Consider the following 22,613-nt stretch of genomic DNA (forward strand, 5'->3'; position numbering starts at 1 on the left):
CAGTCCATAGGAAAACGGGTGAAACTGGGCCAAACATGGGAAGTCAGTGATGAGAAGGCCCAGTCCCAGTCTTGCTGCAATGGCCAAGGTGTTAGGACCCTGGCGCTATCATCCTGGATCACCAAGTATCCCGGATACGGGACCCAGTGTGACTGGGGCATGTTAGATGGACCTCTGTCCATGGGAGGCCAGGCCAGCACCCCAAGGTCATTGGGGTGTGGTAGATGGGCCTGTGATGGAGGGGAGATCACTGTGGCATGGGGGGCATGTGGTCAGCAGGCAGCAGAGGCAGCCCCGGGGAAGTGGTCTTCAGGGAGGAGCAGCACAGCAGGTGAACTGTGCAGTGACAGGTGCTGTGAGCACTGGGGATGTTCAGACCAGGAAGGAGGTCTGGGTCGGAGGACTGCTGGCTCCCCAAGTCCCCCCAGGACCTGCCCGGCCTTTCTGTGCCTCTGGCCCCCTCACTGCCCTCCTTCCTCTTCACCCATCCTGAGCTCTTTCTCTTGGAAAGAGGGATGGCCTCATACGTGGAATCTAAACAACGAAAGAAGTGGAACTTACAGAGACAGGACAACAGTGAGGGAGGAGGCGGCGGCAGGTGTGGGTCAGAGACACAGTGGCAGATGTGGAGGACAAGCCAGTGCAGAGATGCTGTGTAGCGTGAGCACCACTGTCCCGCCAGTGTGTCAGACGCAGGATTTCTGCTGAGTGGGTAGATTGCCGCTGTTCTTGCCACACACAGAAACAAGCAAGCAAGGAGATGATGGGAGGTGTTGATTTCCTCGGTCCTCGTGACCTTTTCATGGTCTGCATGTATCTCATAGCATGATGTTGCACACTTTAAGTTTAAACAATGAAATTTATTTAAAAATAAAGAAGAAATTAATACAGCATCCTTCACCTCCTCCTGGAAGCCACTGGCACACCCGGCCCTGGCCAGGTCTCAGCTCCATCTCAGGCGGTGCGTGGCCATCTGTGTGTAAGCTGTCTCCGTGTTTACTGTCTGAGTCCACTGCAGACTGGGCACCGTGGAGGGCCTGGGCATGAGTGGGTCGTCTCTGTGACCGAGGGTGAGCTGTCTCCGTGTTTACTGTCTGAGTCCACTGCAGACTGAGCTCCCTGGAGGGCCTGGGCATGTGTGGGTCGTCTCTGTGCCCGAGGGTGAGCTATCTCTGTGTTTACTGTCTGAGTCCACTGCAGACTGGGCACCCTGCAGGGCCTGGGCATGTGTGGGTCTTCTCTGTGCCCGAGGGTGAGCTGTCTCTGTGTTTACTGTCTGAGTCCACTGCAGACTGGGCACCCTGCAGGGCCTGGGCATGTGTGGGTCGTCTCTGTGCCCGAGGGTGAGCTGTCTCTGTGTTTACTGTCTGAGTCCACTGCAGACTGGGCACCCTGCAGGGCCTGGGCATGTGTGGGTCGTCTCTGTGCCCGAGGGTGAGCTGTCTCCGTGTTTACTGTCTGAGTCCACTGCAGACTGGGCTCCCTGGAGGGCCTGGGCATGTGTGGGTCTCCTCTGAACCCGAGGGCTCCAGCTTGCAGAGCAGCCTGGTTCTTACCCCTTGTCTTGGCCTCTCCTCTTCTCTGAAATGGCTCAATTTGGGTGAGACCCCATCCAGCTACTTGGACAGACTGACAGACCAAATTAGCTAATTTAAACTATACTCAAATAACCATCTCAGCAAGATTTAGCAAGACCAAGTGGGCTTTCTGTAGGAGCTGGGATTTACTGAGTGGGAGAGATGGCAAGGAAAGTGACAGCTGGACAGCTGCTGTGACTGGGGTCTTCCCTAATGGGAACGGGGGACGGCTGCGTCCTGGCAGTGGAGGTGTGACCCACGGCAGGTTTCCTCACTCACTGCCTTGCCCCCATCATGGAGGCTGAGGGAGAGCCTGTGGCAGAATGCACTGAGTGACACGGAGGCCAAGTGTGGAGCGGTCCAGTTGCTTCCCAACATGCCTTTCACCTTTCAGGTGGGCAGGGTGGATCCAGGCAGGGGACAAGTGGGGGGAAAGGGCGGAGGACAGGCCGCTGAAATTGGCAGTTGGAAAACCCGGATCTGTTTTTCTTTCTGCTAGTTACAAGTTCTTTGATCCTGGACTAGTCAAGTAACCTCTGGGGTTTTCATCTGTAAAGTTGGTACAATTAAACTAACATCATTTAAAAGAAAAGAAAGAGAAATCGAGCTGTCCTGAGCAGGTATATTTCGGCTGTGTATCTGTGCAAGGACAGGGCTCTGGGGATCGGGGCTGACAGACCTGGTGGGTGGCTGTGAGCGTCTGCACTGTGCCACATACTGGGCTGAGTCACCTGAACAGAACACAAGGCTGCCCAAGAGGGCCCCTCTGGGTAAGGCCCATGGTCCTGTTACACAAATACATGATGGTTTGTAAAGATGTTGGCACAGGGATGAGCTTTACCGTCCTTTGTCATTGGTGTGGCGTCCTGAGGACACAGATGCTCTGTTCTTGGGCTTGTGAGGTTTGGGAAGCCTTGAGTGAGGATGCCCTGTTCTTGGACACAGATGCTCTATTCGTGGGGGCGGACTGAGTCTTTCCCAGGCCCCCCTCACGTGGGAAGTCCCCCAGGCTCTTGGCACCTTTACTTGTCTTGACTTTCCCAGGCTGCTGTCCTGAGCCTACTCCTTGGCTCCTGTCCATTGGGGGGATTCCCACTGTCTGTGGGTTTACCTTTGACCATGATCCCTGAGAAGCAGATATGGTTTGCACATAACACCCTTGTCCACCACACCCCCATGACCTCAGGGTGCTGGCCTGGCCTCCCCTGGACAGAGGTCCATCTATCGTGCCCCAGGGACCTCAGGGTCCTGGCCTGGCCTCCCCTGGACAGAGGTCCATCTATCGTGCCCCAGGGACCTCAGGGTCCTGGCCTGGCCTCCCCTGGACAGTGGTCCATCTAACATGCCCCAGGGACCTCAGAGTGCTGGCCTGGCCTCCCTTGGACAGCGGTCCATCTAACATGCCCCAGGGATCTCGGGGTGCTGGCCTGGCATCTCATGTGAGGTCCTCAGATGTTGACAGGAGATTCCTGTGAGTTCTTGGGGTTCAGGAAGTGATAAGTAAACAGAAGCCCACAAACTGCTCAGGGCACCATGGAATGCAGATCACCTCAGCCACATGCAAGGGGTCAGCCCAACTCTGCAAGTCTATGAAAAGTCACCAGACATAGGACAGATTATAACAGCAGGTATCCTGGAACGTGTTTGCCATGAGTAGGAGAGAAGACTCCATGTAAAGAATACTTTGTAAATATTTTGTAAAATTTAGTAATGAATAATTTGTATATAAGGTACATTTAGCTAAAATTTCCCAGTTTCCCTATGTATAGTGACACTCTGTATTTAGAGAGTACCAGGAGAAGCTTTAAAAAATGGCTTGTGTCAGGCAGCGCCTGTAGCTCAGTGGCAGGTTCAAACCTGGCCCAGGCCTGCTAACCAACAATGACAACTTCAACCAAAAAATATCTGGGTGCTGTGGTGGGCGCCTGTAGTCCCAGCTACTTGGGAGGCTGAGGCAAGAGAATTGCTTAAGCCCAAGAATTGGAGGTTCCTGTGAGCTGTGATGCACTCTACTGAGGACGACAAAATGAGACTGTGTTAAAAAAAAAAAAGGCTGTCAGTACAGTGGATCAGGTTAGGACAGACCCACTGAGATGGGACACAGAATGAACCAGTGTGAGCAGAGCACAGAGACACACCACTGGTGCCCTCTGCTGACCATGAGGATACCACGGGGAGCGTCAGCAATGATGGCGTGAGCAGAGGCAGGCAGACGCGTGCACACTCAGCACACACACCTCAGCGTGAGCAGAGGCAGGCAGACACGTGCACGCTCAGCACACACACCTCAGCGTGAGCAGAGGCAGGCGCACGCGTGCACGCTCAGCACACACACCTCAGCGTGAGCAGAGGCAGGTGCACACATGATGGCCTAAGCAGAGACACACACAATATACTCTAGTTCGAAAAATAAAACAGATATCAAAGCAGCATTTAAAAAAAGAAACAAGTTTAACTATTAAAGTTTATCTGAAACATGCTTTTTTCCTCAATAAATCTCAAGAAAACCTAGGCTGAGCTAAAGGATCTGAACACAGGGAGTGAGATGCACACACAGGCTTACTCAGGCGCCCGCAGCACGTGTGGGAATAGAAAAAACTAGGGAGGGAGGTGAATTTAAGCATCTGACAAGAAGCAGCAACAAGAAATAGATGTCACTTAATTCCTGGAGTGACCAGGCTTCTCCAGGTGGTGACCACAAGGGTCCAGGTCCCCATCTGGGGACAGCAGGGGTGGAGCCCACCTGGCACCCACCCCACCTGTACATTGACTGACAATTCGCGACCCGGGGCCAGCTCCTATCAAGATCGCTCATCACCCACAGGTGTGAACAGTACTCTCGAGACAGCTTCCACCCTGGGCATAATCCTGCGTCTTGCTTTCAGGGTGACACTTTTTTTTGTAAAATTATCAGAAAGAAAGGCTAAAATCTTTTTTGTAATCTTCATCATCCATATAGAAAAAAATGATAAGAGAGTTTATCGTATGTACAACTCCCCACACCTCTGAGAACATATTTTCTACAATTATCACAGAGAATGGCAAAAAAAAAAAAAAAAATCAGCTCGATGCCTGTAGCTCAAGTGGCTAAGGCGCCAGCCATGTACACCAGAGCTGGCGGGTTCAAAGCCAGCCCGGGCCTGCCAAACAGCAATGACAACTACAACCAAAAAATGGCTGGGCACTGTGGTGGGTGCCTATAGTCCCAGCTACTTGGGAGGCTGAGGCAAGAGAATTGCTTAAGCCCAGGAGTTGGAGTTTGCTGTGAGCTATGCCGCCACAGCACTCTACCCAGGGGCAACGGCTTGAGGCTCTGTCTCAAAAAAAAAAAAAATCAATGGGAGTTATAAATCCCTATCAATAATCTGTGACAATCTGTGTCTGTCATGTGGATAGAGATTTAAGCTAGGATACGTGGGTGTACAGTTTGAGCTGAAAAAGAATTTGAAATGTTAGGTGACTTTAACCTCCTGCAGATTTTCTACCATTTCCTAAACCACTGCGCAAGCAGACCTTTGCCTAGGAGTGGTCACCACTTACTTTGAGGGAGGGATTTAATGCCACCACCCCTTCCAAGCTGAGCAAGAAATGCACAGGAAGGGTTTCTCCCTTGCATTTAAAAAAAAAACAAGTTATGACTCGGCACCCGTAGCACAGTGGTTATGGCATCAGCCACATACACCAAGGCTGGCGGGTTCGAACCTGGCCGGGGCCTACTAAACAACAATGACAACTGCAACAAAAAATAGCCGGCCGCCGTTGTGGCGGGCGCCTGTAGTCCCAGCTACTTGGGAAGCTGAGGCAAGAGAATCGCTTAAGCCCAAGAGTTTGAGGTTGCTATGAGTTATGATACCACAGCACTCTACTGAGGGCAACATAGTGGGAGTCTGTCTCAAAAATAAATAAATAAATAATAAAAAAATAAAAAACCAAGTTATGAGTTCATCCACTTTTCCTTATTTTTACAAGGCCATTGAGATATTTGTGCTGACATGTGTGTGCATATTTGTGTGCATGTGTATACATGCATCTGTGTGTGCGAGTGTGCATGTATGTGTATGTACATAACTGTGCGTGCGTGTGTGTGCGTGTGTATACATGCATCTGTGTGTGCGAGTGTGCATGTATGTGTATGTACATAACTGTGCGTGCGTGTGTGTGCGTGTGTATACATGCATCTGTGTGTGCGTGTGTGCATGTATGTGTATGTACATAACTGTGCGTGCGTGTGTGTGCGTGTGTATACATGCATCTGTGTGTGCGTGTGTGCATGTATGTGTATGCACATAACTGCGTGCGTGCGTGTGCGTGTGTATACAAGCATCTGTGTGTGCACGTATGTGTATGCACATAACTGTGTGTGCGTGCGTGTGCGTGTGTATACATCCATCTGTGTGTGCGTGTGTACATGTATGTGTATGCACATAACTGCATGTGTGCGTGTGCATGTGTATACATGCATCTGTGTGTGCATGTATGTGTATGTACATAACTGTGCGTGCATGTGTGTGTATACATCCATCTGTGTGTGCGTGTGCATGTATGTGTATGCACATATCTGTGTGCATGTGTATACATGCATCTGTGTGTATGCATGTATGTGTATGTACATAACTGTGTGTGCGTGTGTGTGCATGTGTATACACGCATCTGTGTGTGCGTGTGTGTGTATACGTGTATCTGTGTGCATCTGTGTGTATGTGTGCACACATGTGTAAACACGTATCTGTATGTGTACACGTGTGCGTGTGTGCACGTGTGCCTAATAGCTCTGCCACACTGCAGACTTCAGTGGAGTCTTTTGTAGCAATCAGCACTTTGCAATAAACAGATAACGTAAATGGCACTGTTCATGACAGACATCAATACCAAGGCTTCTAAACAGAGGACTTGTTTCTCGACACTCTCCAGAGAGGCCACATTGCTATGATCCCTTTCTCTTTCCTCCCTGTAAGGATTTTCAGGACACTGTGCAGGACAGAGCAGACAGCTCTAAAGGAGGACGACCGTCTTCTGGCAGCAGGACACTCCTGAAACTCGCGGAAGCTGCTGTGTGCCCTGCCCCCATGGCCCTACTTCCCACCCTGACCACCTGCCGGCCCATGGGTGAGCGCCTGAAGCCTGCAGCAGAGGCCTCCAGCCTCCTGACCAGAGATGCTATCCCTAATCAAAATGTTACATCAACTAACCAAAACAAAAAGCGAGGAGCCTCAGAAGAGCACAGGTAGGGGCACCAAAGGCATCAGAATGGGCCACTTGTCATAAACACGCCCTGAGACACGAGCGCAGAGGGAGCACAAGGCACCTGCAGAAGCCCCAGAGCCCAGGTGGGGCGAGAGCGCTGCCCAAGATGAGGGGTCCGGTCTTGACAAAAGACTGCAATACAGAAGTGGAAATAGAAGCAACACATTTTAATCCAGCTTTGTGGAGCTTCTGGATTTAATTCATATTGAATTTCCTAGTGATTACAGGCAAGTGAAGTACCAAACATGGAACCAAAGCGTTTGCGAAGCCCATCAGGCATGGACCTTCGAGCTTCTCTGACAGCCTCTGAACAGAACACTTTGTACCTAGACCCAAAGAGTGACAGCCGCTGCAGGTGACTGGGTGTGACTGGGTACCACACTGGGAGTGGCTGCAGAGGGCACAGAGCAAGGTGCCAGGAGCTGGCAGCCAGGCCGCCCAGCCCGGTGAGGGCAGCAGAAAGACTCAGCATTTCACGTTAGAAAGCACCTCCCAGGAGGGCTGGAATCTCTCGGGCCTGCCCGGGGGAGGAACAAACAGCCCCTGCACCTCAGCAGGAGCCAAGGCAGACAAGGGGTCACCGCCAGACAATGTGTACTTACACTCTTGTGGAACAGAGCAAATCCCCATGAAATCCACTGAAGAACTACAAGATTCTTGGGAACCTTATTTCAGCTGAGACAGTGTCAGCTCAGACCAACAGGGACAGACAGGGGACAAAGCAAAAAGAGGCTCTCAGACCCCCAGACTCCTGTGGCAGGAAGGAGGCTAACAGCCCGACCCAGCTGCACACACTGATGGGCTGCCTTCTACGGGGTGGAAGGATGACCTGCAGCGTGCACAAGACATCCAGGGTGCCCAGTGCTGAGACCCACCTCGGACCTGCCGCAGGGACCTCCCGGACCAGAGGCTCCTTGTTTCCTTCCATTCTCCTCCCTTTTCAGTGCAATATCCACAGCTGCTGGGCCACTGCTGTGAGTTGGGTATGTGGAGAGAGACAGCTTGTCCAGTGTCACAGGTCAACAGGGAGAAACTGTGCCTCGGGAACTGTGCCCAACAGACAACACTGGACATCCGCTCTGCACCCGGATGCCATTTGGGTGGTGAGTGCGGGGCCCCGAGCCAATGTGCTGGCTGAGACTCTAGGAAGCAGTGACATGCTCTGCACACACGGGGCAGGGCTCACAGCTTGCGGGTGACACACCCCAGGGAGGACACAGCCTAGGTCCCATGGTCACAGCTTTTACAGCCCTACTTCCAGTGTCAGCAGGACTAGGACCTGCCTCTGACTGCCTGGCAGCAGTGAAGGTGAAGGGACACCTCGACTGCAGTGCGTGATGTGACAAAGACGAGGGCATTTGGAGATGAAATCAAGGTCAGCTGACTTGAGCTCATAAAAAGGGAGACTGGGACAAAACGTGTGAAAGTCGCCTTCTAACACAGGACCGTCCTGTCTCTGTGAGTGGAAGATTCTGGTTCTTTCCAAACGAGGCTGTAACCTCCCTTAAAGGGGGTGGGGCACACACTGGCCCAGACGAGTAGAGGCAGGGGTGCCAGCAAGTGCGAGTACAGGGGTAGCAACGGGGACAATGTGCAGGGCAGAGGTGGCCTCCTGGCCTCCCTCCAGTTACCAGTGGGAAAATACTAAAAACCAAACTCCAAGTGTGCAGAGTGGAGGGCCCCACCTAAGTGGTGTCACAGTGTCTATCCCTAGTTGTCAACAGAACAGCTGCACCCAGCAGGTGCCTGTGTGTGTCACCATCTCAAACTTGCTGCTGGGAAGACTTAGGGGGGAACCATTGGTGGTCACAGGACACAGGGTGGGACCAACAGCCCCCAAAGACACAGACACACAGAAGGGAAACCGGGCTGCTCCCGAGAAGGGCAGGCCACTCCTGAGGGCAGGAGGAAGGACGGAGCTGGGCTGGGGTCACCAGACCGGCCTCGTCCCAAGAAGGGCAGGCCACTCCTGGCTACAGGAGGAAGGACGGAGCTGGGCTGGGGTCACGGGGATACTACTCCCCACAAACGGAGTCCTACACACTGAAAACTAAAAATAAGAGCAGGACATGGGGGGAGACCCTTCAGTAAATAACTGACGATTGAAAAAAAAGAAGGGAGCTGTGCAGTAGAAAGTAACATGCAGAATTCTAAGAAGCAGAGAGTCCAACCCCAGGACGCTGGGGAGGTAGGGGATGTGACGGAGGTGGAGCCCAGATGCACTGACGGTGTTAAGAAGCATCCGGCATGCGAGATGCACGGAGGAAGCGTTTCAGAAACCACGTTATCAAAACAACACAAAGACTTTATTCTGGCTTATGTAAGGGAAAAAGAGATAGCTGGAAATTGTTACTGACGACGATTAAATGAGGAGAATGGAGGAATACGAGGTGTCAGTTCAGCGTCTTAGGCGATTGTGTTGACATAAATGTAGCCAGGCCCAGAGGTGCAGACCCCCGGGCAGCGGGCGGGAGCCCACTCGGCTCACTGGCACACACACGCACATATGCATGGAGCAGCTGTCACCAGAGAGCACGGGAAGCAGCCGCAGACTCACCATGCCTGCACCCACGCCAAGAGAAGATGAGTCCCCACCCACCAGCTGGTCAGGCACCGTGTCCACTCCCCCAGGCCTTCCGGGGCCTCCCCTGATCGGAGCTGTGTTCCCAGACGTAGGGTGATGACTCTGCTGCATCTACTCACAGCACCTCAGCTTCTCTGTGTACCAGAAGCTTCACTATGGTCCAATCCTGTAAGGACTGTGCTGACCCACAGCAGCATAAACCAATCTCATTATTCCCGCGAGCAGCCACGGACCACAGAAAAGCCGCACTTACTTCTGTTGTAGCAGGTTGCCAGCACGCCTTTGTCCGCGGGGCTGGTGCTGATGTGCCAGATTTCACCCACGTGATGGAGGAGGACGTTTTTATTTATAATGTTATTTTCATCATCAAAATCTATGATGTGGATCTACAAATGCAAGAGAAGAGCACATCAGGACCTCACACACTTTCCTCAGTATCTTCATTAAACGTCATAATTACAAAGAATAACCAAATGCATTTCATGGTGCATACATCTTTGTTATTCCGGTCACACTAACAGTGTACTTCTGTAATTTAATTCTTACTCTTCTCCTCTCCAGAGAAAGGTACTGAATCCCTGCAGAGTATTTTTAAGATGGCCAGCTACATCACAGTACCCTCTGGTCATACCCAGTCTTAAAGAAATAAGACCCCGGCCGGGAACACTGGCTCACACCTATAATGCTAGTATTCTGGAAGGCCAAGCGAGTGGATCACTTGAGCCCACAAGTTTGAGACCAGCCTGAGCAAAAGTGAGACCCCATCTCTACTAAAAATAGAAACACTGAGGCAAGAGGATCCCTTGAGCCCGAGTCGGAGGTTGCTGTGAGCTATGACGCCACAGCACTCTACACGGGGCGACAGCTTGAGACTCTATCTCAAAAGAAAAGAAAGAAAGAAATAAGACCCCAAAAGCTCTGTCCTCAGTGGCTCCAAGTTTAGGACACCACTGTTGTCAGAGCCAGAGCTGTCCAGGGCAGCCAAGAACCTCTCACACCCGCTGTATGTGTGTGGGAGAGAGAGGACGTGGCCGGGCACTGTTACCTAGTTAGGTCTGACACGGATCACATCTGGCTCACTCTGTAGTGGGCAGAACTCAATTCATCTGTCAGAAGTGATGAAGACATGAAACACTAAGACTGAACATAGCACATTTCAAACTCTATTTATTTACTTAAGAAATGGGGTCTTCCAGGGTCAGGCTGGAGTGCGATGGCAACCATAGCTCACTGCGGCCTAGAACTGGTCTCAGGCAGTCCTCCTGCCTTAGCCTCCCAAGCAGTGGGAACTACAGTGTAAGCCCCAGTGGCTGACCTGTGACTTCTGATGGACTGACAGCCACCAGGGCCTATCATCATATAGTAATTATAACCGTATTTTATTTTAGCCATCAAATGAAAAGGCTAGATATGCCATCTCCATACTTCCCAGGATAATTTTTAGAAGAATCAAAATGATTTCCCATTCAATCTCTTATCAATATGCAAGTCAATGAGAAAACATATTCTTCTTTTAAAAATAAATTTGCACCTAGAAAATATTTGTGGATCTGCACAAAGATTTATATCCAAGAATGTTCACTGTGGCATTATCATAACGAAAAATTACAAGCCACCCAAATGTTTAGCAATCGAGAACTGTTCAAATAAATTGTAGCATGTAACTGTAATACAACATTATGACACCACTCAATACACTACAGAAGACTATTTAATGCTGTGGGAAAACATCCGTTATATGTCTTTGGAGAAAACAATAAAACCATGCAAATGCTAAGGTATGCAATGTCAAAACGAAGAAACAATCAGGACACTGGTGCTCTTTGGATGGTTGGATTACAGGTATTTTTCCTGCACTTCTCTGAGTCTTTTTGGCACTTCTAATATTCTTCATGCTTGTCTACATTACTTTTGCAATCAAAGCAAACATCAAATGCTACGCTAATAAATGTTCCTGGGACCCTCTCAGCATCTCCCTGCCGGCCCTGATTCAGCTGGCTTCTTAGATTTGGCTGGGTCCTCTGACAAGGTCCGAATGAAAAAAAAACCTCCCGTCCTTGTAAGAGTCACTCTGGACTCAGAGTAAATGTCAAACCTGCCACTGCATGCAGGGCCATGGGACACCGACCGTGCACGATGTCCCTGTGTGTATAGTGAAGACACGGGCACTAGCCTCCCAGGATCAGTGAGAAACCAGGCGTGGTGGGCACAGCCTCAGAGAGCAATAGCCTAGAGAACATGAGGGCCATCCCTTCTCTAGAAATCATTACTACCATTTTTTACACCATCCTCAGTAAGTTTTAACCTGCACTCGTAGACCAATGTGGTAGGTGTTTTGTTTATCCGTTCATTTGTTTGTATGGAAAGAGTCTCACTCTATTGCCAGGCGAGAGTGCAGAGACATCACGGAGCTCACTGTAACCTCCAATTCCTGGGCTCAGGTGATCCTCCCGCCTCAGCCTCCCAAATAGCTGGAACTATATGCACGTACCACCATGTCTGGCTTTTTTTTCTTTTGTAGAGATGGAGCCTCACTATGTTGTCCATGTTGGTCTCAAACTCGTGGGCCCAATCAATCCTCCCACCTCAGCCTCCCAAAGTGCTTGGATTATGTGGTGTGAGCCACTGTACTGCCCCCCTACCCCCCATACACATACACACAGCAACTCTCCTGCTGGGTACAGACTCAACAAACACTAAAGAAAGACTCAGACATGAATTTTTATGGCAGATTTATTCATGATAGCCAAAAATGGCAAACACCCCCAAATATCCGCCAGTCATAGAATAGGTAGGGTAAAGAGCAGTTTATTCACAAAATGAAATACAGTCATGAAAAATAGCAAAAAACATACACCGACAATGCTGAGTGAGAAAATCAGGTACCGGGGCACCACATCGCATGAATTCTTCACATAAAGTAAAAAGCAGGCAAAACCAGTCTAGAGCGGAAGACAGGCCACTCACAGCGGGCCTGTGCTTACTTCAGACTCTGAGGTGCTGCTGGGGTACAGGGGACGGTCTCTAGGGTGGTGACACAGGTGCACATGGGTGGAGGTATGTACATAGCTATGGGAGAATGTGTGCATGTGAGTGTGTAAAATGCATCAAGCTGTATACTCTGGCGATGTGCACTTCATTGTAAGTTACATCTTACTAGCAGAGACTCATGGAGTAAAAAGCAAACAGCTGAGGGCCAGGGGCGGTGGCGCACACCTGTAGCCCCAGCTCTTCAGGAGGCTGAGGCAGGAGGATCACTTTAGCTCAGGAGTTCAAGGCTGCAGTGAGCTGTGATCACACAATGGCATTTCAGCCTGGAGGACAAAAAGAGACTCTATCTCAAAAAAAAAAAAAAAAGAAGAGAACAAAATAAGTGAAAAAGTTCACACTTTAATCGATCACTTAAAATTCTTAAAATAAGAATTCTGAGATACCAATTAATGTTTATTATGTTAGACAATTTATTTTTAGTGGTGAGAACTGTACTGAAAAGGCTTTGGTAAAACCTGTACACTAGGTATTCTCTGTAATTCTTTTAGAAGGTTTACTCTGATACATAAATAAAAACTACATAAATGTTGAAATTGAAACAATAATTTGATTTCTTGAAATTTGCCCCAAAGAATAAATGAACAAAAAAGGTATATTATGCGATATTATGTAGCTTTAAAAATTATGATTAAGGGCAATTATAAATACCAAAAATCATGCAAGAGTATTAAATTTTAAAAGCAGACTATAAAATGGCACATGATCAAACCATCACATGTGAACATAGACTAAAAGGTAAGTAAGACACAAATTCTAAAAGTTTTTGTGTTGTCTGGTAATTTTTTTCTTCACTATTTGCCACATTTCCTACTTATCAGGAAATCCATTAACACTCAGAAAAAGAATGCGTTTAGCTGTACTATTTTAGTAAGTCTTTGAAAGGCTGTGCAGCAGCAGGCGCGCGCACAGCTGCGGGCCCTGTAGACAGACAGCGCTCCGCTCCCGTGTCTCCTCCTGGAACTCTCGCCCCCTGCCTGGCACGCTGGCTCCTCGGCCCACCTGCATGTCTGGCCAGGCCCCCCTTCCCTGTATCCCACCTTCCCACAGACCATGCCTGAGTCTGGGGGCTGCCTGCCTTCTTACCACCTCCCTGTAAAGCTGTTTTCTTTTCTGTGGAGGCCTGAGACAAATGCTTTCCACGCAGACTGCTGACTGGTCCAAACACACCTCTCCTTCCCTGTGTTTCCTTCGGCCGCACACCCTGTGCAGCCAGGTACGTCCCCAGGCAGCAGGGAGAGAGGGAATCTGCGTTCCTGGCGCACTCCCACAACACGGCCCTGAACCTTCATTTCTAAGCTCGACGAGTCCTAAGATTTCTCCACATATCCTTATTTTATAGTAGATTCATAGATAGGTGCAAAATACACATTTTCACAGAAAGCGTTAATGTGAGTATTTCAAAAAGGACGGTAAGGCATCAGCCACCATAAGCAAATAAAGAAAAAAAGAATAATGGCTGATATTTACATTGCGCCAGGTACCACACTAAGTATTTTACATACATTGACTCCTGTAATCCTTAAAGTAGCTCTATAATATGTCATTATTATCAACCACAGTCCACAGGTGAAGAAACCGAGGCCTGAAGAGGTGAGGCCCCTGACTCATGCGGTGGGCACAGCCGAACCAGGGCCGAGAGCACACACGCCCTGCTCGGCAGTCCCGTGTCACCTGCCTGGCTCCTGCCTCCTTGCAGTGTGTGCCCTGTGCCACAGCAGACGGCCAGAGAGTGACAGGCAGCTCCGCTGAGAGGAAAGGGCCCAGATCCGAACTCCATTCTCAGGGTACCACCCCTACATCGGCTCATGGGGAGGCACGAAGGAAGGTTTGTTTGAATGCATGTGCAGCGGTGGGCCCCCTACAGAAACAAGTGAAAGCATGGAGAAAACACTGCAAGGCGAGAGCAAGAGATGGTGGGAGCAGAAAGAGACCCACTGGCGCTGGGTCAGCAGGCCAGGGAGAGCAACGTCCTGCCAGCAGTCTGGAAGTGTTACTCTGAATTCTCTGTGCCATTTCTGAGTTTCAAAAATGTTTTGACACTTGTAATGAAGATCAAACGCATACTGTGAATGACTATTACTACAGTGTTTTTACTCCATAAAAATTTAGAAGCAAGAGTTATGAAATTTATTAGGAAGCCCATAAAGACAAACTTAGGCTTCCTCCTTTTCTGGAAGATTGGGGCTTGGAGAGAAGGGCTGCGTGTCCCACAGCCCAGGACCAGGCTGCTGAGTGCAGGAGTCCAGGCCACACGCTGCCCAGGGCCAGGCTGCTGAGCGCAAGAGTCCAGGCCACACGCTGCCCAGGGCCAGGCTGCTGAGCACAAGAGTCCAGGCCACACGCTGCCCAGGCCCAGGCTGCTGAGCACAAGAGTCCAGGCCACACGCTGCCCAGGCCCAGGCTGCTGAGCACAAGAGTCCAGGCCACACGCTGCCCAGGGCCAGGCTGCTGAGCACAAGAGTCCAGGCCACACGCTGCCCAGGGCCAGGCTGCTGAGCACAAGAGTCCAGGCCACACGCTGCCCAGGGCCAGGCTGCTGAGCACAAGAGTCCAGGCCACACGCTGCCCAGGACCAGGCTGCTGAGAACAAGAGTCCAGGCCACATGCTGCCCTTCCATTTCATCTCTGCTTCTGAACTGAAAGTAAACTCATGAGAATTTTTTTTTAATATGGATAAAATTGCATATGAAAAATCAAGAGCTATTTTCTCAGGGATTGTTAAGGATCCAATGGTTCCACTGACGCAGCCCTCCTGGGGCACACCCTGAACTGCAGCGTTGGGGGACTCAGCCAGCCACGACAAGAGACGCCCTTCCCCCACCTCCCCACAAACGCACCCCCGCTCATTACCCATTACTAGAACCCACCCCTGTATAATTCCTCAAGAATAATACAGGATGCTACCTGGGTGAGACCTTGAGGACAGCAAGTCATTTTTATGGTCTCATATGGATAATTTTCTTTATTCTTGGTTAAAGTGAGTACCCTGAAAATGCATTTTCTCCTGCAGTCTATTTTACTTCATCATCACATGCTGAAATAAAAGTTATTGGCCACCCAAGAGACCCGGGTTCTAGTTTGGATTCTGCCACTGCCTGGCTGTGTGACCTCAGACGAGTCACTAACCCTCTCTGGGCTCCTGTTTCGACGTTCATAAATCCTACAATATTGCTTCAATATTTGTAAATCCCACAATAATCAAGAGGTTTACCTCCATAAAGACAAGGGCCAAGATGCAATTACTTGGAGACATCACGGAAAAGACGATATGAGCTACAGCCAGAAGAGATGAGGATAGATATCATGAATTCCACTGCCGGTGACTCTCAGGGGAATGCCCTTGGATCTGAGAGTCAGACCCACTCTTCAAAAGAGCAAGGAGCAGGGTAATGCCAGGGAGCACTCTGGATACCACCTCTCCAACTCACTGACTGCAGAGAGGGAAAAAGCCTATTAAAGCGGCCCTCAAATCTGGCAGACCGACCATCTGGGGACGCGTGCTAAAAATACAGGACCCCTGAGGATAAAGAAAGCAAGATGCAGCCGGAGTGACAGCTTCTTGTCTAACAGCCTGGGCCTCCACATCAGGCCTTATCCACGGGCCAGGCTACCCAGTGGCACTCCAGTTACCCAGGAAACAGTCTTTTATCATCTTTATTATTAAAGTGGGGAAGGGAGGAAGAAGAGAAGAATAAAGAGGCCGGGGTGGGGAGGATGTAGAGGTTCCGTTAGTCTGGAGCAGGCCTGGGGCTCAGGCCTTTGCCCTGGTCATTCTGCGCACAGCCATGGACCTGGCCTGCAGGCAAACAGGCTGTAAAACAAACTGTCATTAATCAGACCACAAACATGAGTCAACAGAGCTGTGAACAAAAAGCTCAGAAACCAGTGGTGAGAGAAGACGCTGTCCTGTCTCTGCCCTGCAGCACCGGGAGCTTTTGGCCAGACCAGACCCCACCGTGGGGTGCCTGGGATGAGGGCAAACGCCAGCCCTCTTTGTCCCTGGCACTCCCAGACATCACCAAAGGAAGATTAAGATTCATCCTCCTGTACCTGAAAAATATGAGGGGAAGCTGTGTAGAAAGCATCTTACAGAAGCACCTGGGTTTTAAGCTCCCCTACAGTACAGCCCTCAGGCGCATGCTTCCACATGCGTCATCTTCCCTCAAAAGGGAACCCCAGGAAGAGGGGACAGAGCCAAGACTGCCACCACGGGGAGTGTGGACACAGTCCTGCCCAACCTGAAACACAGAACAAAAGAAGCCCAGACCACAGAAAAAAGGTCAGCCGCTGTGACATTCCCAGATGGTCAGAAAAACAGCACAGCCGAGTTAGCTAGCATTTTCCAGGGAACTAATGAGCACCTGGGAGGGATGGCCTGAGGCAAAGCCAGAGGCATCAACCCTTTCCAGCCAGGATCCTGGAAAGGCCAGGGAGCTCCAGCTGTAAGGCCGGGGCGGGGGGCTACAGAGTCTGTTGTCACAGGCGTGGCCTGGGCTGCAGCCCACAGTAGGCTGGGCCCTCCCTGCCACCATTGTGTCCAAATGAGCACAGCTGGGAGGGAGCTGTCCTGATGCTCGGGACACCTCATGGTACACACGCACCACACGCAACACCACACGGGCACTGCAGATGTGTGTCCCTGCAGAAGTGCGCATTAGAGCCTCAGGTGCACAGGGACAGCCTCTGCACATGCCTCACAGTTACTTCGTAGATTTCAAAGACAGGGAAGGGAAAAGGACAGAGAAGCAGACACGTGTTTTAGTCCCAATTCTGCCACATCAGCTCCATAACCTTAAAAACCAGGTTAGTGCTTAAGGCCAACTTGCTCTTCTATTAAAAAATGGGAGCAGTAGATACCATCTGTCATCTGATATAGCAGAAAGGGACAGGCCTGCCCAGCCCTGCCAGGGGGCGAGGTGGCCCCTGCAGCCAACTCATCCACCTGCCCATCCTGGGCCAGTAACTTATGGGGCTGGGTGGCCAGAGGGGCCTGCTTTATGAAACCACATGCCCACACTGCCCAGGGCCTGCTCACTGGGGCTGCAGACAGATCCCCAACACTCAGCTACTAAAGAACCACACAAATACCACTATGATAAAGTGGGGACATGGGGGGATGCTGTGAGATGATAGGGACACGAGGACACAGAGACGGGATGCCATGAGATTGGGGAGCACAGGGGACACGGAAAATACTGCACGACGGTGACACTAAGTCTAGTGTGTGTGCACCGTCTCACTGCACTTCCAACTCGGCACAAACACCTACTCACTTTATGTTTAACCTGCACATAAAAAAAGAAGAAAGAAAAAGAGTTCTGGAGCTGGGTGCAGTGGCTCATCCCAGTGTAGGAGGGTCCTTCCAAGAAAGGAGTTCAAAACCAGCCTAGGCAAAACAGGAAGACTATATGTACTGAAAAATAGAGAAATGAAAAATAAATGGGAGTTCTCGTACTCTACTAAACAAGTATTTGTTGAGTGAAGGAGCATCTCAACAGTGTCACCAACTTTCCCAGAAAAACAAAATTGGCATGTCAAGAACACATTCCCACATCTGTCATATGGACCCGAAGACAAAAGGGAACTATAGGGAAGTGTGCATTAGAAAGTCAGATGCCTCATCCTTTAATTCAGTCATGACCAGAAAAATGTAAGCAGAGGCTACCAGCCTGAATTAGCAGATTAACGAGTAAGTTTGAGCAGAGTGAGAGGACAGACCATACAGCAGTTCTGTAAGCTAAGTGCTCAAGCACCCATCACAGATGGGAGGCCGTGGAGAGGCCACCAGTATTTACACACTTGTTACAGGAAAACTGAAATTAAATAGGGGCCTTCTTTACCACTAGAAAGTGGAGTTTCTATTTCAGATGACTCATTAAGAAGGTCGAAAATCTCTCCTTTACTATGAAAACCTTTCTGTCACCTTTCTGCTTCTAGGAGGGACACTCACACTGCAGAAACAAACTGTGCTCCTGTCTTCAAGGCTTTGCTTCCCACAGTCTCAGTTACCCATGGTCAGTAGTCAAAATAGTAAATGGAAAATTCCAGAAATCAGCAATTCTTAAGTTTCATACAGCACACCATTGTGAGGAGGGTGATGCTGCCTTGAGCCATCCCACTCAGTCTCCAGGACGTGATCACTCCTTGTCCCACAGACATGTGCTGTGAGAGCTACTCGCCCGTTAATCATCGACATCGATGGAGGCGTCCGACATCCAACCTCCAATATCATCACACTTGACGGTCTGAAATTGCCCAAAGTAGATGACCCTCCTTCCACCTGTGCAGGGAGACAGCAGCCTAGGGCCACATCTCAGGGCCCAGGTCACTCAGCTCCCCTCACCATGCTACACAGGCACCATAGCACCTCCCGTCAGCCCCAGAAGAAGGGGAGTGCAGGATGATAAGAGAGTTTGAAAGAGAGTGAGAGAGATCACCTTCATGTACCATTACAGTAGATGGTTACATTTCTCTATTCTGTTAGGTTACTATTCTTAGTCTCACTGTGCCTAACTCTAACATGCAGGGTTCAGCACTATCTGAGGTATCAGGACTCCACAGGTACCATGGCACGTATCCCCTGCAAATGACAGGGAGCTCTGTATTCCCACCATCCAAAAATAACCATTGGCTCCATTTTTAGCCCTTTTTAACCTATTTCCTTCCAGTCTTTATTCTTAGTAGAGATTCAGTTTTGTACTTTGCTTTTTGACACTACAGTGAACATATTATACATACAATTTTAACATTTCATTGAATCATCTAACAGTTCTCAAGCAGTGATGTTAATTAGGCATTTGTAACTTTTAGAGAGTGCATTAAGATTTCACTGTGAATAGCATTTCATTGAAGCACCTGAATCTCCCATTATAAATGGCAATTCCATAGTGATCAACTTACTATTCACACATTTTCATGTGCTGGTTACTTCTAATTTTTTAGGATTGTAAGTAACATTATAATTAATATTCTTTGTGTATAATGCTTTTTATAGGAATTACAGATTAAATATATAAACATTTATTTATAAACCTCTAGATCAGTGGTTCTCAACCTATGGGTTGCAACCCCTTTGTAACAGTGAAAATAGATCCTGCATATCAGATATTTACGTTACGATTCATAACAGTAGCAAAATTACAGTTATGAAGTAGCAACGAAAATAATTTTAAGGTTCGGGGTCACCACAACATGAGACTGTATTACAGGGTCACAGCATTAGGAAGGTTGAGAACCAGTGCTCTAGATATAGTTATATGCATTACCAAATTAGTTACCTATACGACTATGCCAATTTTAAATCCCTCATCAGCGTGTGAGACTGACAATTGCACTATCCCCCCAGCCCCAGCACTGAATAGTATTCAATACTATTTTAATGCCATTTTCCCTGTGTGATGATCCTACCTGGGTAGAGTCCCTGCAATATTTTTGCCACAGCTTTACGTGTGTTTTCTCGGTGTCACGGATAATCATCTGCCATGACATCCCTGTGAGGTACACAGAGTAGACATTTTTATCTTGATTCTAGCCAGGAGGAAAATGACGTCTACCTTGCTCAAAGTCACATGGTCAGTACCAAGCCATGAACTGAATCCAGGACTCATGAGCTTCACTACCGGGCCAGAACAGCAAATGAGAACACCCTGTACAGCCACTGTGATCGGCTGGTAGTGACCACCTGGAACGCTCTGTGGAGATGGACTTGTACTCCAGTCCATGCTCAGAAGACATGCTATGGGCAGTTCAAGGTGTCGTGTGCTGGCCTGGAGAGGAAAAGACTGCTTTCCACATACCCCAGACTGCCTCTCAGTCACTTATCAAGTAAAGCCCACATAAAAAGCAAAACAAAACGATGGAAGTAATGCTCAACAGAGTATGTTAAATTACTGAACTTGACCGTTCATTATACATATCCAGTTGGATAATATATGTTGATTTGAAAGACACTTAAATGCAATGAAAGTTCTATTTTGTTTGTGTGGCATTAATTTTTGTTCTCAAATGTTGCTTGAAAAATCAGGAGCAAAATGGTTATAAAACTAAGAATAGGCTTGGTAATTAACATGTATACATTTGTCAAAAATAGTTACCTGATTATCATATTTAAGAGACTGCGTCCCAACCAAAAAGCGAATGGCATCTGTTTCTGCAGTTTGAGGTGTTAAAGCACGTGCCTGTAGGAGGGAAGAAGATGTATGAACAGTTATGAAGTTAGATTTAATAGAGGTTAAGAGGCAGTTTATTTCTTTACTGTTGATGAAGCACAAATCAACACAGAGTGTCTGGAAGGCAATTTAGAAATATGAATTGTTAAAAAAAAAAAAGAAATATGAATTAAAAGCCTTAAACTTTTGTACACTTTTAACACAGAAGTTCTACTTCAAATCTATATGTGTATATGGAAAAACTGTAAATAGGCACAAAAATTAAGCCATAAGAAGTTTAATAAAATGGTTAAATTGCTTTTATAACAAAATCATTATTTGAACAGTAATAGATTATATTTTAACAATATAATCTCTTGTAGGAACAGCAGAGAAAGGAGTTTAAACCAACTCTTCTGCAGAGAACAACTGGAAAAACTAAACAAAATACTATGACCCCTTTCAAAGTCTCAAAGTAATATCAAAGCAATGAAGAAATTTCAAGATGCAGAAAAGGAGGGAAGCCTAGGGAGGAAGCCTGACATCTGTCGATTTAGACACTGCAGCTGAACGGCGGATGTGGAGGAGAGCTTCAACAAACTCAAGGACCTTCAGGCACAAAAGCAGAAGTGCAGGCCCACCAAGGAGAAGGGCCCATAAAGTGCTCAGATAACCCCACAAGCTTATATCTCAGGAATAAAGGTGAAATAGAATTATATCATCCTGCACCGACCAAAGCGACAAATCATCTCAGTCCCTGTTCAGATTGAATGTGATCCAAGCAGGCCAGTGGTCCTAGGCTAGCCAGCCTCCCACCAGAAGAAAGTAAGTGCTCTGGAGTAAGGAAACATCCAAAATTTCCAAAATCTTGCACAAACAATGTCTAATGTTCAACCAAAAATAGCCAGGCATACCGTAAGACAACAACTGTGTGATCAAAAACCAAAAGAAATGGGGTCAGAGCAAGATGGCGGACCAGAAGGATCATTCAGCTGAGCTCTCCTAAAATGACTGGGGAAAAAGACAGAACCCAGCAATACCTGGCCTGGGGACGTTACCCAGAGTCATAGCTCAGGGAACAGAGCAACGAACTGGTGAGCCAGATACAGTGTATGATCCCAAGCAGTGGAAATACAATGAATTAGGCAAGGGATTGCTACCAGCTGAGATCTGCTGGCCCCACAGAGGTCCAGGATGGCAGGAAGACTCTCCAGAGTTTTCAGTACTTGGGGGAAGCTGCGCCTTGTGTGGAAAGCTTGGAATAATGGTAGACATGAAGAGTATACAGCAACCAGATTTGAAAGCCAGTTGGAGTGCACTTGCCATGGGTTTGGTGGCTGGTGAGGCAGCCACACTGAGAAGGTCTTGGTGGCCAGGGGGCTGCCATTGTGGGAAGATCATGAGAAGGTCTTGGCAGGTGCCTAAAACATGACTGTCTTAATTCCACCTGAAGGGATCAGAACTGCACACATGGGACAGGCTGAGGAATTCCCACACCCCATGGGAACTGTGAGACCTGCCCCTGAAGGATTCTTGTGAGCTTTAAGATCCCACCCTGTCAGGGTCTGAATGCTGAGGAAACAATCAGGTGATCACCAAAGGCAACTAAGTTTGGAATAAGAACCACAGAGGTTGCTGGCTGTGCTCTCTGTCTCCTAAAAAAACCACAGCACCACCTAGTGAACTGATGACACACTGCAACAATACTGTCATCAAGAGCAAGGACTTCTTTGGGGCGGCGCCTGTGGCTCAGTCGGTAGGGCGCCGGCCCCATGTACCGAGGGTGGTGGGTTCAAACCCTGCCCCGGCCAAACTGCAACCAAAAAATAGCCGGGCGTTGTGGCGGGCGCCTGTAGTCCCGGCTACTCGGGAGGCTGAGGCGAGGGAATCCCTTGGGCCCAGGAGTTGGAGATTGCTGTGAGCTGTGTGAGGCCACGGCACTCTGCCGAGGGCAATAAAGTGAGACTCTGTCTCTACAAAAAAAAAAAAAAAAAGAAAACAAGAGAGGCA

The 22,613-nt window shown here is 48.9% G+C and overlaps 1 protein-coding gene across 3 annotated transcripts in view; it reads right to left on the reverse strand.

Moving 5' to 3' along the window:
- EIPR1 (EARP complex and GARP complex interacting protein 1) overlaps window positions 1-22,613 on the reverse strand; it is a 179,973-nt gene that overhangs the window by 127,228 nt on the left and 30,132 nt on the right. For 2 of the 3 annotated variants that reach the window (XM_053587104.1, XM_053587103.1), the window contains exons 2-3: window positions 20,550-20,633; window positions 9,659-9,791 (exon numbers count right to left, since the gene is read on the reverse strand). In XM_053587104.1, the coding sequence (XP_053443079.1) occupies window positions 9,659-9,791; window positions 20,550-20,633 (217 nt within the window). Of the gene's footprint in view, window positions 1-9,658; window positions 9,794-20,549; window positions 20,634-22,613 lie in introns of those variants that run through there. The other variant, XM_053587105.1, reaches the window with a different exon arrangement.

This window comes from Nycticebus coucang, chromosome 4, assembly GCF_027406575.1.
Source record: "Nycticebus coucang isolate mNycCou1 chromosome 4, mNycCou1.pri, whole genome shotgun sequence".
Taxonomy (NCBI): Eukaryota; Metazoa; Chordata; class Mammalia; order Primates; family Lorisidae; genus Nycticebus; species Nycticebus coucang.